We start from the raw sequence: 16,941 nt of genomic DNA on the forward strand, positions 1-16,941 counted from the left end.
CCTGTTCTAGTTCTAAACGGTACCACATTGTGCTAATAAATCACAATTTCTTTTATTTTTTTTGCTCCTCTATCCGTTACACTCGGTAAAATATTATTGCCAGTCTTTATTTTATTTTTTATACGGTATACACGAGGTCTTAAAAGTTTATAATTTGATTGTCAGCTTGACAACCAAGCGGCTCCGGATTTATTTGTTTTGGTGCCAGAATCAATAAAAGATATTATTAAAAGTAAATATCTTCATAAAACAGATTTCCTTACTTGTGTATTTAATGGCGTTGAAGGGCCTCTGCGCGTTTCACATTCTATTTAATCATCGATGTGGGGGGGGATAAAAGTTGGGGAGGGGGAGCCCTATATTTCATTTTAAGCTCTCTCCAGGAGCGAAGCAGGTTTTTAGACTGGTGTGATCAGTTTGGGTTTTTTTTTAAAAATAAAATAAAATAAAAGGCAGGGGAGAATGATGATTAACTAGGACTGAGCGGGTCATTTCCTTCTCTTCCTTAGTTTTCGCTTTCCTCTTCGTTCTTAGGTAGCCGGTGTTGTAAGAGACACGAGACGGGCTCGCAGGCGCGGTGGGAGAGGCTCGTCGCCGCCACCGCCGTGGAGACGAGCTACACGTGGAGGATGAGCAGAAAGGAGCCATCGGCCGCGACAGATCCAAGGCACTCAGCTTATTTGTGTGTGTGTGTGTGTGTGTGTTTGAAACCAAACGCTAACAGAAATCTACCTCTTTCTGCCTGGTGGCGGTCGTTACTTCCCAATTAAAGGCCTTTTTTTGTGTCCTAAAGGGTACTCTTTCTCCAATCGGTGGGTTTATTCTTTTAAGACAGCGATCTAGCTAACGCGACGCTTCTTCGGTGCTATCGGTCCTGTCCGTAGAGGGTTACCCAACGCGTGTTTTCCTTCGCACGTCACAAAACAAAACTGTACATGATATGTATTACAGGATGGATGCAGCATGGTCGGTTTTGTTTGCTCTCGGGTTTGGTTTTGTTTCGCTTTTCTATTTTTTCTTTTTTTTTTTTCCCACTCCTATTTTTTTCCTCTTTTTTTTTTTTTTTTTTTTTTTTTCCGAACGGAACTGGAAACAGCGACGTGTTTGCTCAGCAACTAATCAGGGACAATTTAAAAAACAGCCATAACATACCATACATGCTGTCTAATCCAAAAAATTAAAAAAAAAAAAAAAAAGAAACAAAACAAAACAAAAAAACCCCAACATACACAACATGTAAATTATTGCACAAGAGAAAGGCTCAAAGTTTGCGTAAAATGCAATAGTATTGCCCCGATACAGATCATGCATTCAAACGGTGAGAACAAAAAAAGAAAATAAACAGGGTGTGCTGGTGACAAGCACTTTCCGAATATCCTTAGCTTCCATGATTTCCATCACAAGGGACTAGAAAACCTCTACGGGGATGCAGGGACGGGGCGGGGACGGGGGTGGGAGGAGGGGTACGAATATACCTCTATTCAGTTTTTATCTCGTTATTCAAGACTCGATCACTGTGCCATTTTTTCATGTGTTTCTCCAGGGTACTGTACACGCTAAAAGGCATCTTACAAATCTCGCATTTGTAAACGTCCTTTCCCACCTGCCCGTGTGTTTTCATGTGCCGGGTGAGCTTGCTACTCTGGGCGCAGGCGTAGTTGCAAAGCTCACACTTATACGGCCTCTCGCCCGTGTGGCTCCGTCTGTGGACGGTGAGATTACTACAGTTCTTGAAGACCTTCCCACAGTACTCACAAGTGTCGCTGCGTCTGCCCTCTTTTGAGCTGGGCCTGCCAGGGCCCGGGCCACTAATATGGGGGGTGCTCCCTCCGCTTCCCGTGCCGCTGCGGCCTGAGATCCCTCCGTCCAGCTCGCCCGGCGGCGTGGAGAAGCGCAGGCTGCCGTTCTCCGAGGAGTGCTCGGAGGAGGAGGCGAAGGGCGATTGTCGGGAGTCGCCGAAGCTGAGGAAGGGGTCCTTCAGCTGCCGGGAGGCGGCGTAGCCCGCCAGCCACTGGGAGTAAACGTTCTCGGTGTTGGGCATGGCGGCGGCCGGCAGGTCGAACTCCTTCTCCAGCTTGATGCGTTTGGAGAAGGGGCTCAGGGAGCTGGGGCTACCCAGCAGCAGCTTTTTGGACAGGCCTCCCGAGGCGGACTCCCCCGGGGAGCAGCCCCGGCCGTTGACGGCCCCCTCGTCGATGCGGTCAGACTCGCCGGCCACCGAGTCTTCGTCGCAAGTGTCCCTGTGCACCTCGGGCTCGGGGAGGTGGCCCCGCTTGTGTTTCTCTCCCAGGACCTGGTGGAAGGCCTCGCTGAAGTGCTGCATGGAGCTCAGGACCATGCCCTGCATGACATCCGGCATCGACCGGCCCTCCTCGCCGGCCCGCGAGTTGTTCTCGTGGTGGCGGGCCGCCTCCAGGCTCATCCCGAAGCCGTAGTCCGGCCTGTCGCTCTCGTTCAAGTCCTCCTCCTCTTCCTCCTCCTCCTCCTCCTCTTCCTCCTCCTCTTCCTCCTCTTCCTCGTCCCCGTTCTCGGGGATCATGTTGGGGTCGTTCTCGCTCTTGAACTTGGCCACCACGGACTTGAGGGCGCTGCTGGCGCTGCCCACCAGGTCGCTGGTGCCCGGCTCGGGGGAGCTGGCGGTGGAAAGCCCGTCGTCCGACTTCACCGTCATGGGGGAGGACTTGTGCATGTGGGTCTTCATGTGGCGCTTCAGCTTGCTGGCCTGCGTGCAGGCGTGGTCGCAGAGGTTGCACTTGTAGGGCTTCTCCCCGGTGTGGCTCCGGCGGTGGACCACCAGGTTGCTCTGAAACTTGAAGGTCTTCCCGCAGAACTCGCAGGACTTGGACTTCATGGGTGGCTGGGAGGGAGGAGGAGCAGACTGCAGAGGAGGAAGGGGCGGCGTGGCCAGGAACGGGGGCTTGCTGCCGGGTTGGAAGGGCTGCAGCAACCTTTGCATAGGGCTGGGCCGGCTCGGGGACAAGGGCGGGCTGGAGGTGTTGCCGGCCAGCTCCCGCAGCCTCCGGGAGAAATCCATAGCGGGGGGCTCCATCGCCATGGGGTTCAGTCGCAGCACCCTGTCAAAGGCACTAGGGTGATGGGTGGCCAGAGCCATTTCTTCCGCACCCAGGCGCTCAATGCGATGCGGATCCAAATGGTGCCTTGGGGGAGGGCTAAAGAGGGGCGGCGTGGGTGGGAAGCGCCCTTCTCCCAGCCCCGACGCCTCCCTCGAGACCGAGCCGGGTATTCTGAGCAGGTTAAAAGGGTTATTGTCTGCAATGTGAATCCCGTGGAGAGGTGGCTGGGAAGGGCACTCTGCACCTAGTCCTGTTGGGATACCAACCCGTGGCGTCAGGGGGCTGCCGTGCTCGCTTTCTAGGTAGATCCGTAAGCCGTGCGTGTTCTGTGCGTGCTGCAAGAGGAACCAGGCGCTGTTGAAAGGCTGTTTACAAGTCGTACACGTGTAGCTGCTGGGCTCGTCTTTACCTGCAAAATAACACAACAAGCAACGTCAATCTCCGGCCGCCCACCGGCAGGCGAGAGCTCGCCTCCCCGCCGAAGCTCCTCTCCTCCGGGACGCTCAGCTGGGACCTGGGGAAGGGACGTCCCAGCTCGGCGCAGGCAGGGGAAAGGGGATGGGAGGAGGCGAGGGGTGCGACGGGAAGGTCCAAACCCACCCGAGATGCGCCCACTGCCTCCCACCATCCCCAGCCCTAGGTTCAAAACCGAACGTTGGTAGGCAACCGCAGCAAAAAAAGCTATTTAAAAAAAAAGAAAAAAAGAGGATTAAGTCAATTGATGCCAGGTACAACTCAGCAGACTTTATGCTGCAAGAAGCTGCTGAAATTTAAACTGAGAAGAAAATAAATAAATAAGTAAATAAATAAGTAAATGGATAAATAGATAAAATGAAATGAAATGAAATAAAATAAAATCATAAAATAAAATCATACAAAATAAAGCCCCTTCTGAAAAGCACTCCAGAAAAACACATACATTGGTTCAAAGCAGCAACCCAAAGCATCATGACTGCTTGGGTTAGCAAGCTGGGCAACATCACATTATCAGCCTCCTCCTTACTTTGAGAGACTAACAATGTGTACAAAATTAGGCAGCACAGAATCATAGAATTGTCAAGGCTGGAAAAGACCTAAAAGATCATCAAGTCCAACCATCGTCCCAATGCCACCATGCCAGCTAAACCATGTCCTGAAGCACGACATCTAGACGTTTTTTGAACACCTCCAGGGATGGTGACTCCACCACCTCCCTGGGCAGCCCGTTCCAATGCCTAATGACTCTTTCAGTGAACAAATTCTTCCTAAGATCCAGCCTGAACCTCCCCTGGCATAACTTGAGGCCATTTTCTCTCATCCTATCGCTGGTTACCCAGGAGAAGAGACCGACCTTCACCTCACCACAACCTCCTATCAGGCAGTTGTAGAGGGCAATAAGGTCTCCCCTCATCTCTTGCCCCTGAGCAGAGTTTCGACTCCGGGGCAAAAAAAGATAATTTGAACAATAGAATTAAATAAACTCGAGTGCAGGACAGGGAGAGCGAGCGGGAGCTCCGCCGGGGAAGGAGCTGGAGGGTGGCCAGGAGGCCTGGCCGAGCGCCCCGCCGGAGCCGCATTATTTCTCTCGCACTGAAAAGAAGCCGAGGATGGTAAATGCCACTTTGGCATGTATTGAGCTAACTCTATTTCATGAGAATTTATTTTTGGAGATAACACGGACGTTATAAAAGAGCAACCAACTAATAAATAACTAAACAAAAAGCCAGCTAATAATGACAGCAGAAAGCAGCCCCTTCTACTATATGGCAAAACAAGGGGGGTGAATAACTTTTTGAGTTAAGGGAGGGAAGAGTGGCGTGAGATATGGCGAAGGTGAGTGCGCTTTTATCCATTACTGTAATTTTGCAAATAATTAATTCACTTCTACCCCCCTATGGAAGTTTTTTTACTAAATGCTGCTAAACTGAAACGGGAGCTAAGAGGAGGATAACAATTCATTTCCAGCCCTGCCCAGCAGTTCACAGAATCACAGAATCACAGAATCAATCAGGTTGGAAGAGCCCTCTGGGCTCATCGAGTCCAACCATTGCCCTGACACCACCCTGTCAACTAGACCATGGCACTAAGTGCCATGTCCAGTCTTTTCTTAAAAACACCTCCAGAGATGGTTCTCATAGAGCTGCTGTTTAGTGATATTCAAAAAAAAAAAAAAACAAAAAACAAAAAACCAAAACCAAAACATGCTCTTGAGGTTTGAATAAATCACAGGAGCCCTCCAAAGGCAGCAGTGCTCGGGGTGGTACCTGCCCGCACCGCATACCCCGGCCCTGACCCGACATCTACGTTACGAGGCATCTGCTCTGTACGCACCGCTCCTGAGTAAACCTCTTCACATGGTGCACTGAGAGCTGCCCCCGTTAGGTTTCCCCTATTTGCCTAATATAAAGAAAAGGGGGAAAAAAAAACCACAAACAACAAAAACAAACAAAAAAACAAGTAAGGCAGATTTGGAAAGAAAATATTGCTGTATTTGTGCCCATCTTGTTTCCCATCTCACTTGGGAGGAGGGGAAGAAAAGCTTCACATGGGCATTTTTGTTCTCCAGGGGCTGAATGCTGATTTGGGGACGGGAGAGGCAGGCAGCCCGCAGCGCCGGCTGCGGTGCCCCATCGCAGCCTTCCTCCCTGCCTCCCAGCTCTGCCTGACAAGCTGAATCAGGCGAATAAAAAGAGACTCGATCATCTACAGCAAGCATTTAACACTTTAATCACTCTAAAAGCCCTTGAAATAATATTTAACGGCGTCGGAATAAAATGCGCTGCGGTGTTCAGTATGTGCCAGGCGTGCGAGTGCAGATAAATACTCAAATCTGCTGAAATTAGAGGGAAATTCAATTGGACTTTCACATCCCTATGTTCATTTGCGAGCTAGGGGGAAAAAAAAAATCTTAAATGGGAAAATTTCATCTTGCTTCACCGTAATGAAGTGGAAGTTTTTACCACCACGGTGGGAGCTAAGAACGTACCACTGCCTCGCCTCTCTACCTCATAGATCAGGTCAGAGAAAATAGCATTTTATCTTATAATGAGGATACAACATCGAGCGTTCGCTCCCACATTTTAGTATTCCCATCAACTAGATATTCCAGATCATAAGGGCAGCTCGTGTAATCATAATGTCAATGAGAAGGGCTGTTACGACTGAGACTGAAGATTACATGGAAAAAGCTGCTTTGAAACTGGTAATTATTACCAGTCCACTAATAGCAAATGATGCATTACAGTTTCACCGTATAATCTGTATTTCACTCAGCTCCTGCCAGTACGGCCTTATTATATTACAGCACTCACAAATTCGAAATTCCTAAACTACAGTCATCAATAAATGTGTTACTTGCCATAATTTGCAAAATTACTTTGTTCATAACATCTTCGACCGTTATAAAGACTGGAATTGATTTCCTGCATGGCAAAATTAGGGCTACATTGATTTAGTGGAGTGTAAAATGTAATATTATTCTTCATTTGCTTGCCTGAAAAACAAGTTTTCAATTCGCCATCCGCGTTTAGTAATCAAGATAATAATTTAAATTTAAAATCCTGTTTATGTACAAAACTTCCCTAAACAACCCACTAGTTTCAAGGGAGCAACATAAAACCAGGCAATAAAATAAAGCAGCGAAACAGTTAAAACCCACCAGCCATTTGCCTCCACCTCCTGCTTTGAAGAGACACGATTTCTAATTTGTCTATTAGTGCTTGATTAATTATGAAGGCTATTGACTGACCATATCACCACCTAGAGATACGTTCCAGTCTGATGCAGCCTTGCCAAACTGCAAGAATTATGGCACTAATCCACGCGTTGCCCGCCAGCAGCGAGACGGGTCCTTAGACCGCCACAGCAACTCGCTCTTCCTTCCTCCCGTCCCACCGCCATGCTTTTTGGTACAGCGTTCAGGTCCCCCAAAAAGCCAGACGGGACTGTAGGACCCAAAGGCTGTGGACCCACAAGGAAAGCACAGCAGGGATATGCAGGAGCCGGTGCTGGCCGAGGAGAGAGATGGAGAAGGTCTCACAGGGCAACTGGTGCCTCATCATCCACCGGGGCAATGTCAGGGGTCATGTTACCCAAAGCAGCACTGCGATGCCATCGGAGCTTTTGGCCAGATCCCAAGAGGCTAGTGGGAATCTCTCAGATCGAGATGCGAAGAGGGTCACTGCTGATCCAGCCCTCCTCGGCCATCAGCATCAGGGCTGGAGCCTGTGTCCTCGGCTGCTTCGCATCGAGGAATTTAAGGGTGAAAGGGACCACCAGCTCTCACTCTCTGACCTCTCCTACATTACGTGTCACTCAGTTGTCCTGTGCCATGACCAACACGACGTCTTTGGGTAAAGTGTAACCTCCTCCAGCCCTGTGAATAGTCTTCAGGGCAAAGCACAAACAAAATCCCAGTGAAAACCATTCAAACCGGCCCAGAAGACAAGAAGAGCACCCACTGCTTGCTACTGCAGTCAGTTCCCACAGCTAACCACACTCATAGACGGGTACTGGGGTCCACCTGAATTTCTCTGGCTCCAACCTCTACCAGTTCTCTTCTTATGTTGAGGGTTTTTTTTGGCGGACACACTGAAAAGCCCCTTAGTACACAATGTGCCCCCGCCATGTACACCAAGGGTACTTGTGTACACTGAAATCAAGGCACACTTCGAAACAGAGTTATTTTTCCATCCCGAAGCCACCCCTCCATCCTCCTCCACCACTCAAGGACCAACCTAGCCCTTCTCAGGCCAGCATCCTGCTGGGAAGGAGTTGGTTTTCCACTAAGCCTCCCACAGAGCTGCTGCCTTCTGGGGTACCACCCCCCAGATCTGTACGCATGGCCCCGATTCCCTTTTTCTAGCCAGGCACCACAGCAGGTTGGACCCAACCGTGCTCTCAACACACCCCGCTTGACAGTCTTTCCAAACCACCCCACCAACCCGTCCTTGTTACTCTCCATCCATCCACCCGCCTTTGCTTTATCCACAACGCTAATCAGTCGCAACTGCATATTCATTTCTAACTCACCAATGAAATGCTGACCACCGCTGAGGCTCCCACCAGCCCCTACTGACCTCTCCCATCCACCAACGCTTCTCCAGCCCTCGCACTCCCAAATTTGCCAGCCGGCTCTTAATCACCCGTGCTAGCGATACCGCCCAGTGCTCAGTCTTCCTGTACACAATGTCACACAGCACCGTGTCCAACACCTTGCAGAGTCTATTTCATTTACATTTATCAACCAAAGTTGTCATCTGGAAGAATGAAATCAGGTTTATTTGACAAGATCTATATTCCATAAATCCAAGTTCAGTGGCATGAATTATATTTCTATCCTTTAATTCTTCATCAATTGAATCTTATATCAGCTCTTCAATTATTTTGCCCAGAAGAGACAGGCAAAGTGTTGCCAACTCTCCCCCAGTTACCCCGACCAGCTCTTGACGGCATTTTCCCAGTCTGTAAGCTTTATTAAAAACCAGCATCACGTGCCAACTCTTTAGGGATTCTTGGGTGCAAGCTGTCAGGGCCTTTTCATTCAAAAATATTTATCTCCATTGGACCTTGTATAAAATCCTCCTTGGCTACTAATGACCTAGAAAAAACATCATCATCCGCCTATGATACAGAAACACAACACTGCTGCTTTCCAGATGTACAGTAGAAATATTTATTAAAAATTTCTACCTTACTGCCTCTTCCATCCATCACTTCTAGGGTTTCTCTTTTCTCCAGGACCCTGAGAAGCTCTCCTCCCCATCATGGCAGGCACGAGTCTTCCTCAGTATCTTCAGCTCCCCGGACCAGTTCTCTACCCATCATGGTTTCTCACTGCAATTGATTGCTATCTATTTTCCTTTTTTTTAATTGTCATATATTGATTTTTTTAATATCTAATTGCTGTTCTCATCTCACCACTGAAGCGGGTGAAGTGGGTTTTGGATTTGGGCCAAAGTTGCCCTCTCCTTCCTGGACAGCTCATCAACTCTTTACAAATAGCTTCCAATTACCATTCACATTTTTGCCTGTACATTTTTTCCTCCCACTCAATTTTACTGCTCATTTTCTTTGTATTTGGGAAATTACTCCTTTAGGAGAATGACATGGGGATACCATGTTCCAAATACAAACGTGGGGCCAATATGAAACCCGACTGGTCTCACCCAGTGAAGTCTCACCCACCGTTATGTATTTATTCCTTTTCTACGTCCTGGCCAGCAAAGGAGTAGCGACAGGGCATGGCGTTTCACTACAGCACTAAGGTTTAGTGTTTCTCAAGTTATAGGCTCCTGCTGGAAAGAAAAAAAAGCAGCAGAACAGCTCTTGCCTGCCATGCCCCCAGAAGAAGCGATTTAACCAGTGACACACAAGTGACAGATTTAGCTTCTGATCCGAAAAATGTTAACAAATGGGTGGGATGGATATTGGCATTTCAGTGCCTTTAAGGGCAGTTGGCACAATTACTCAGTAAAATATGAAGAGATGGCTGCTTTCAGCATTAAAGGGCTTTTTTATATAAAAAAAAAAAGCTGGTTCTTCTGTACTGTGCTCACAGATACACCCGGCGTGCTCAAAGTCCAAGTCAAAGCAAGCCAACATCTCCAGGCACAATATAGCTGGCTCCGAGCAAGACCCACAGCCATGTCCACAGCCACCAGCAGCAAAGCCAGACAAGATGCTGGGGAGAAGACCAGCTGGGAGGAGAAGCTGTCAGCTAGATGCCACAAAAAAAAAGAAAAAAAAGGATTTCTGGAGCTAGGCATACAAGTTCAGGCACTGCCAAGTGAGTAATGGAATAATCTGCACGCGTGTGCCAATGTGCTTTGGAAGAGCTGCCTTTGTTTCTCAAAAGTCAGGGCTGGATCCAGGAAAGCTGCTCGTCGGACACACCAGCGCTTTACGAAGAGCAACGCTGAAACATCACGTGCAGCGTCCTCTTGGTGCCCCCATCTGAAACAGGCAGCCCTCAGCGCAGGACGTTGTTGGGGTGGGACCACCAGATTAAGGAGCGAGATATTAACATAACGTGTGTTTTACCACAGGGCTGCGCACAACATGCAGCATCAGACACCCCAGTTCTCCCAGTGTTTTCACTAACAAAACGGCAGCATAAGCAGGACTGCGTACACGCCAATGGTGCTCACAAGGATTTCATTCACAGCTGCAATTTACTCCCTTGGAGAAATCCCCGTGCCAGAGAAATCGCCGAGCAGACCAGGATTTGGCCCTCACTGCCTGGACGGTTCAGCCCTTCTTCTCGGCAGCATCTCTCCACAAGCCAGCACCACCAGCCTTGGTGGCTTAGCTCCCGTGGTCTCACAGAATCACAGAATCAACCAGGTTGGAAGAGCCCTCTGGGATCATCGAGTCCAACCATTGCCCTGACACCACCATGGCAACTAGACCATGGCACTAAGTGCCATGTCCAGTCTTTTCTTAAATGCCCCCAGAGATGGTGACTCCACCACCTCCCTGGGCAGCCCCTTCCAATGTCTAATAACCCTTTCTGAGAAGAAATTCTTCCTAATGTCCAACCTGAACCTCCCCCTGGTGAAGCCTGAGGCTGTGTCCTCTTGTCCTATCGCTAGTTGCCCAGGAGAAGAGGCCGACTCTCACTTCACTACAATCTCCCTTCAGGTAGTTGTAGACAGCAATAAGGTCACCTCTGAGCCTCCTCTTCTCCAGGCTAAACAACCCCAGCTCCCTCAGCCATTACTCGTAGGTCAGACCCTCCAGACCCTTCACCAGCTTGGTCGCCCTCCTCTGGACTCGCTCCAACACTTCAACATCTTTCTTGAAGTGCGGGTCTCCTTCACCTTCCCCAAAAAACCCGCATGTGTAAGCAAAGCCAAGCTGCCTTTACCGGGCTGCCTGCACCTACAGGGCACGCGTGTACCTTTTGCCATCAAACTGCAGAGAACAAAAGCTAAAAGCGACTCGAACACCCGCAAGCTGCAGTAAGGACCCCGCTCTCTTCTGCTCGCCACCAAACAATTATCAGGGGAACAGCCTGAGCCAAACCCAGGAACTTCTTTATTCAGCTTTAATGTCAACTGACTGCTTGATTTTTGGACTGATAAATTTGGCGTTGATGTGGTATTTAAAGGGGGGAATTAAAAAAATTGAGTTAATTGTTACCACTTGTACTTGATTCAGTTCTTCTCCATCTGGCTTGTCAAATCTCTCCTTTTTTTTTCCCCCTCTCTCTTTTGGAAATCCGTACTGTTGAAATTCCTTTCAACTGAAAACTAGAGAAGTGAAACGGTTGGGACACAGGAAGCGTCGCAGGGCCGGGAGATAAGTGGGTCCACTCCACGCCTGCAGCAGCCCACTTCTCCCTTGGTAAGAAATAGCTGCTTTGTCATGACTCACCTTTTCCTGGTAGTCGGTAGCATCAGTTTAGACTGGAAACTGTAACTGTCCAAACATATTTGTTCCTTCTTGCACTAATTCTTCCTCCTGATTCTCCAGATTGCAAAAGGCACGTTATTAACCTGGTCCATCATTAACCACTTATAAGTAGCTGTTAGCATCAGCATTGTCACTGTTGTTGTCATAATAATTAAAATAAGAATAAATAACAGCAGTAGCTGCCTTTATGTACAACAGGGTACTTTCTCTCTAATCTCTTTATCATTTGATGAATCTGATTCAGGAACACTGAAAAATGTCCCCAAAACTCTCTCAGAAGCGATGCAGCGTGGCTTGTGACACAGAAGCACCATCGCCGTTGTGCATTTGAAAAATCAAATTCTGCAAATCAAGTCCACGCTGTTTATGAACAGGCTTGATGGTGGGTCCTGGCACCGGCTTAGCTGTGAAAATGTCAAAAATTTAGCAGATGTTTTGCTTTGTGGGACCCTCAGCACCCCATTTGCCATCTTTACCAGCTTTCCTTAACTAGGACTTATTGATAAAAGACTTATTGATAAAAGACTTATTGATATTCCTGAAAATAATTATTTTTCCCGCAAATTCAAACTCCCTGAAATCATTTTAACAAAACTAGCAAAATATTTTCTAAACCGAGTATCAATAATGCCATTTTTTCTTTCCACCTCCTTTCAAAAGCCCCTCTTCTAAAGAAAACCAAGGCCAAAACGCTAACGCTATGACCCAAACTTCAAAAAGAAACCCAAGCAACAACAACAACAATAAAAACAAAAGTACAGCTGGCATTGCCTGGCCATTCAAAGGGTTACACGGGAGTTAGGAACTCCAGGAATTCACCTTTTTCTCTCAAAGCCACATTTTCATTGGGTTTTGCAGCAGAAACCAGAAGGTTTTTGGGCCTGAGGAAAGAGCAAATGGGAAGGAATGGAAACAGGGAAGCCAGTTCCTCCCTGCAGAAGACCAACGTGCATCATCCTCGGTGGGAGACGCAGGCAGGAGCAGGGAGGACTCCATCCACAGCCCAGCAGCCAGGCTCCTTGTAACCCTGGGGAACATCTGGCCCTTGCAGAAGAAGTGCAAACTTCACAGATGACCATTTTGGTTGAAGCTTCAACATATTTGGTGTATTTACTCATTCTTCTAAGCAGAACTGAACCCATAACACCTAGTTTCCCCACACAAAAAAAACCCCAAACATTTTGCTAACGACGAGCAACAAAACGCATGGTTTGGGGTCCCGACGGAGCACGCCAGCACTGCCTGACCTCAACGTCTGTCACCATTTTCAAGGCGATTACGATTTGGCCACCAAAAAGACCTGCTTCGAGCTCCAACTTGGCAAGTAAGGTCTCAGGCTTCGACTGATTTTGTGCTTTTTTAAAACTTAAGAGGGGTGGAAATCTGTCACATCTTGATTAGTGAGGAACAGAAGAAACCTGCTGTCGGAAAATAACGCTGTGCTTGAAATCCAGCTTTGAATGAAGTTCAAAAAGAAACCCCTCAAGCAAAGAAGACCTGATCACGCACACGTATGAACCCTCTACACTAATACTACAGGGATGCAGAAATACAGGCGATGCAGACTGCAGCATCACATGGGTAGTAGCTCCATTAACTTCAAACAGTGGCAGCGGGACCTAAAGGGCGAACGACACGGTGTCATCAGCCCCGGAGGAGGAACTCCTCACTGATACCATCTCGTTTCTCTAAAAATATCATTAGTGAAGTAACAACATCCCAGACGCACAGGCTTCCCGGCCCGCCTCTCCCGAGCGCAGGCATGGGGATTGCAAATGGACAGACTCAAAACAGGAGCGGCATTGCTGGGAGGACACCTGCTACATCAGCTCCTCTGGACCTACCTGGCACTAGGCGTGTTCCCTGCTGGTGGGCTGTGACCCACCAAGGACCAAGCCTCACCTAAGCCCTGCCCCAAAAAGAGCATCAAAGCCCTTTCAAAGCCTAACCCGACTATCCAGCAAACGACACCTTGCTGCAACAGTCCGTAATTATGCATTTACCCAGTGGCTGCTGGGGACAATCAAGTCAATAATTCACTTTTTAAATGCAATGTTGTAATTATACAGCTACAGAGAGCTTCCAAATCCTTTTATTCACTCTCATACACCTATGTGATGAATTGTTTCCTACTGTTTACTCCCTGGCCAGCGGCATCTGAAGAGGGACTTTTTACAAGGGCATGTAGTGATAGGACAAGGGGGAATGGTTTTAAACTGAGAGAGGGTAGATTTAGATTAGATTTCAGGAAGAAATTCTTTACTATGAGGGTGGTGAGACACTGGCACAGGTTGCCCAGAGATGCTGTGGATGCCCCCTCCCTGGCAGTGTTCAAGGCCAGGTTGGATGGGGCTTTGAGCAACCTGGTCTGGTGGAAAGGTGTCCCTGCCTGTGGCAGGGGGGTTGGAACTAGATGATCTTTGAGGTCCCTTCAAACCCAAACCATTCTATGATTCTATAAAGGCAGAGCGCACTTCAAAAAGTTTCTTGCAAAGAAAGGAGATGCTCTAGCATGATACCTCAGGACATCCCTGCTGGTGCGGGGTGAGATGTGGCACCAGACTCCCAAGCCCTGGCAGAGGCCAGTGGTGCAGTATGGTTTGTATCGCAGCTTTGGCATCGCTCAGCCCTGCAGCCGGCACGGGTGAGTGCGCGTCGTGGACGCTGCTCTGCGATGCACATCATACGTGAACATATTTCTTACATACAGGGATTCTCAGCCGCGACGCCAGGATGCTGCTTTCCCGAGAAGAGCTGCTAATGCTTGGTGACCTGATTAGTGCTGCAGGACCTCGCTGGAGGACACGGCAGCTCTACCGCACAAGGCACCCCTGGAGAGATCAAAGTGAGCTCTGAGCCCTCTCCCAGTGAGAAACCAGGGCTGGCACCTTCCCACCACTGCTCACTGGCAGGCACGCTGCTGCCAGGGCACTGCCGGGCCGTCAAGTCTCCTCATCACCGATGGCTTTGCTTTATTTTTGCTGCATTTTGCATATTAGCATCTCTACTTGGTATGTCCAGCTCTGGAAAGCACATACATTTAAAGCATCGCCTTGCAGAGATGGGGTGGTCCCTGCCAGCCTCCCTTGGCCCTTCTCACCAGCCAGGCACTGCCTAGGTCCCCTTCTCCATCCCACAGCACCCCTGCTCCCACCAGTGCCGCAGGCAGGGTGTCGGTGGAGCTGAAAAGGCCCAGCCCTCAGCCAAGTGACGGGCTTGGGGACGTGCATGAACAGGGGCTCTCCTTGAGAGCCTTATTCCACCTTTTCCTTCCCAAAATGGATCCTCTTCAGACTCTCCTCCTTCCCAGCCTTCCCCGCTGGCTCGCTTTCCTCTCGCTTTCAAATTAATGGTATTTAGCCAGCAGCAAACCATCCTGACAAAGTGGGTCAGGGGAACTGCAGGTCCCCCTGAACGACACCTCCGCCTGCAAATCATCTGCCAGGAAGGCAAAGGTTTATTCTGTCCCTGAGCAAGTTCAATGTCACCATGGAGTTGCAAGCACAGCAAGTGCTCAACCAGATCCTACGACGTTTAGTTTCATAACTTGCACGAGCAGAGTATTAGTAGAATCAATAATATATATATTTTCCCCTCCCTGCTTTGCAAATAGGACCAAAAGGTGTCGTAAAGTTGTCCGGTCTCCTCCAGTTTATTCTGTCTCCTCTCTAGCATTGAGATATCCTTGAAGTTGAAAATGATATAATACTCTGAATATCTGGAGTTTGGAGGATGTAAGACTTGCAAGAATTGCTACAGCTTTATTGCGTTCTCGGGGCACAGAGAGTATTTACCATACATACATCAAGTCAAGGAATGCAAAAAGGGGCATAGGGAAATTTGGCGCTTCGAGCTCGGGCGTTTAAATTCCCAGAAAGGCAGATAAAAGAATGGATTTTCTTATTTATAGATTTGCAGATGAAATCCAACAAAACCAGCTCTCCCCCCCTCCAAAAAAAACACCTCCCTCCTTTATGTCGGTGAGGCTGATTCAATTTCCAGGCTTGCAAGGTCTCCTCTCGCCGAGCCTTACCCGACCCCAATAACACGCGCTGTTCCAAGGTTAAGATCTGTTTCCTCACAATAATGCAGAAAGCTGTTGTTTCAGGCGCGGCTGCAGAGCCCAGCTTTGAAGGACAGGTTAGTACCACACTACATTTAACTGGATTCAGTTCATCTGATTATACAGTGCCTTGCTTTCTGGAATATGTAATCATCTCTTTCTGATGACATTTTAAATATCCAACTAGACAAATAATTGCGGCAATAATTGATAGCTGAGTCAAGCTGGAAGATTATTGATTGGCACGGTACCCACCGAAACAAATGTTCATCTTTCAAACCTTACAGTGAGGATGCTTAAATCTAACTTTTGCTGATAAATGATAAAAATTTGATTTACTGATAAAACCACCGGAATAGAATATGCACTTCGGGATTTGATTACCTGGTGAAATTTTTCGAAGAAAAATTAGGCAGCGGGATTTATATTCTATTTCATGTGAATAATTGCCGAGATATGGATAAGCAGTTGAACATAAACACATGCGGAGAAGACTTAAAGAGTCGCTGATTAACTCTCTACCTTCCTGAATGGTATTTATCTGTTCCTAATCACTGCTTACACAGGGGTTTACCCTGCCGCCTTCCCGAGGACGCCTCGCCTGGGTCTCATTACCCAGTTACATGTCGGTGAAGATCCCCCCGTCGTTCTTCCCAGCAGCTCGAAGCCTCTCAGTTTAAATGTGCATATTCTTACTCTGCTGCAAACGCAGCTGAAATGAGGGTCTTATCTCATCGCCACGGTGTAAATCAGGAGTGCCAGCGCCCAAATCTGCGGCGCTGCATAAAAGCAGCGGGAGGGAGGTCAAGATCAGGTGTATTTGCATTCACTATTTTAAAGGGAGGGGGTTTAAAGCTGAAATAAACCCCCTTTTTTTTGCTCTTATTACACAGGGGTCTGTTTAAACGTGGGTTTCCTTCTAATTAGGAAATTCCAGACCCTGCAGCACTGCCTATACGTCAGGGGGAGAGAAAGGGGGAATTTCTGAAAGTTACTGATCAGAAAGCAGAGCGAGCGGCCGCGGCAGAGGATCGCATGCGGGGAAAGGCAAGCGATGAGCTGCCTTAGTCAGGGCAGGGGAGCCGTCGCAAGGCAGCAGCCTGAAATTAAGGAAAAGCGCCAGAATATTTGAGCAGGGAACAAAGAGCATAAATTCCAGAGTAAGAGATGAAAAATGCACTGAAACGTTTTGAAACGGAGCCATTAGGAGCTGATTGAGTCTCAGAGCTACTGTTAAAAATCAGCCGCTTGTTAGATGCGGCCATCAGCTGAGCCCTGACACTCCAGGCGTACGAGGGGGCTTGTCGAGCGGCTTCGCTCTCATTTAGAGACCCTCAGTTAATTAGAAAGCCCTCAGATTTCCTGCAAATGTGGGTCGCTATCAACAGCTCGCGCTTTTGATGTTCTCCA

At 48.4% G+C, this 16,941-nt stretch overlaps 1 protein-coding gene across 3 annotated transcripts in view; it reads right to left on the reverse strand.

Moving 5' to 3' along the window:
- The window catches only part of BCL11A (BCL11 transcription factor A), a 75,840-nt gene that overhangs the window by 5,857 nt on the left and 53,042 nt on the right, over positions 1–16,941 (reverse strand). For 2 of the 3 annotated variants that reach the window (XM_068404125.1, XM_068404117.1), the window contains exon 3: positions 1,478–3,483. In XM_068404125.1, the coding sequence (XP_068260226.1) occupies positions 1,478–3,483 (2,006 nt within the window). Of the gene's footprint in view, positions 1–1,477; positions 3,484–16,941 lie in introns of those variants that run through there. The other variant, XM_068404133.1, reaches the window with a different exon arrangement.

This window comes from Nyctibius grandis, chromosome 1 (genome assembly GCF_013368605.1).
Source record: "Nyctibius grandis isolate bNycGra1 chromosome 1, bNycGra1.pri, whole genome shotgun sequence".
NCBI lineage: Eukaryota > Metazoa > Chordata > Aves > Nyctibiiformes > Nyctibiidae > Nyctibius > Nyctibius grandis.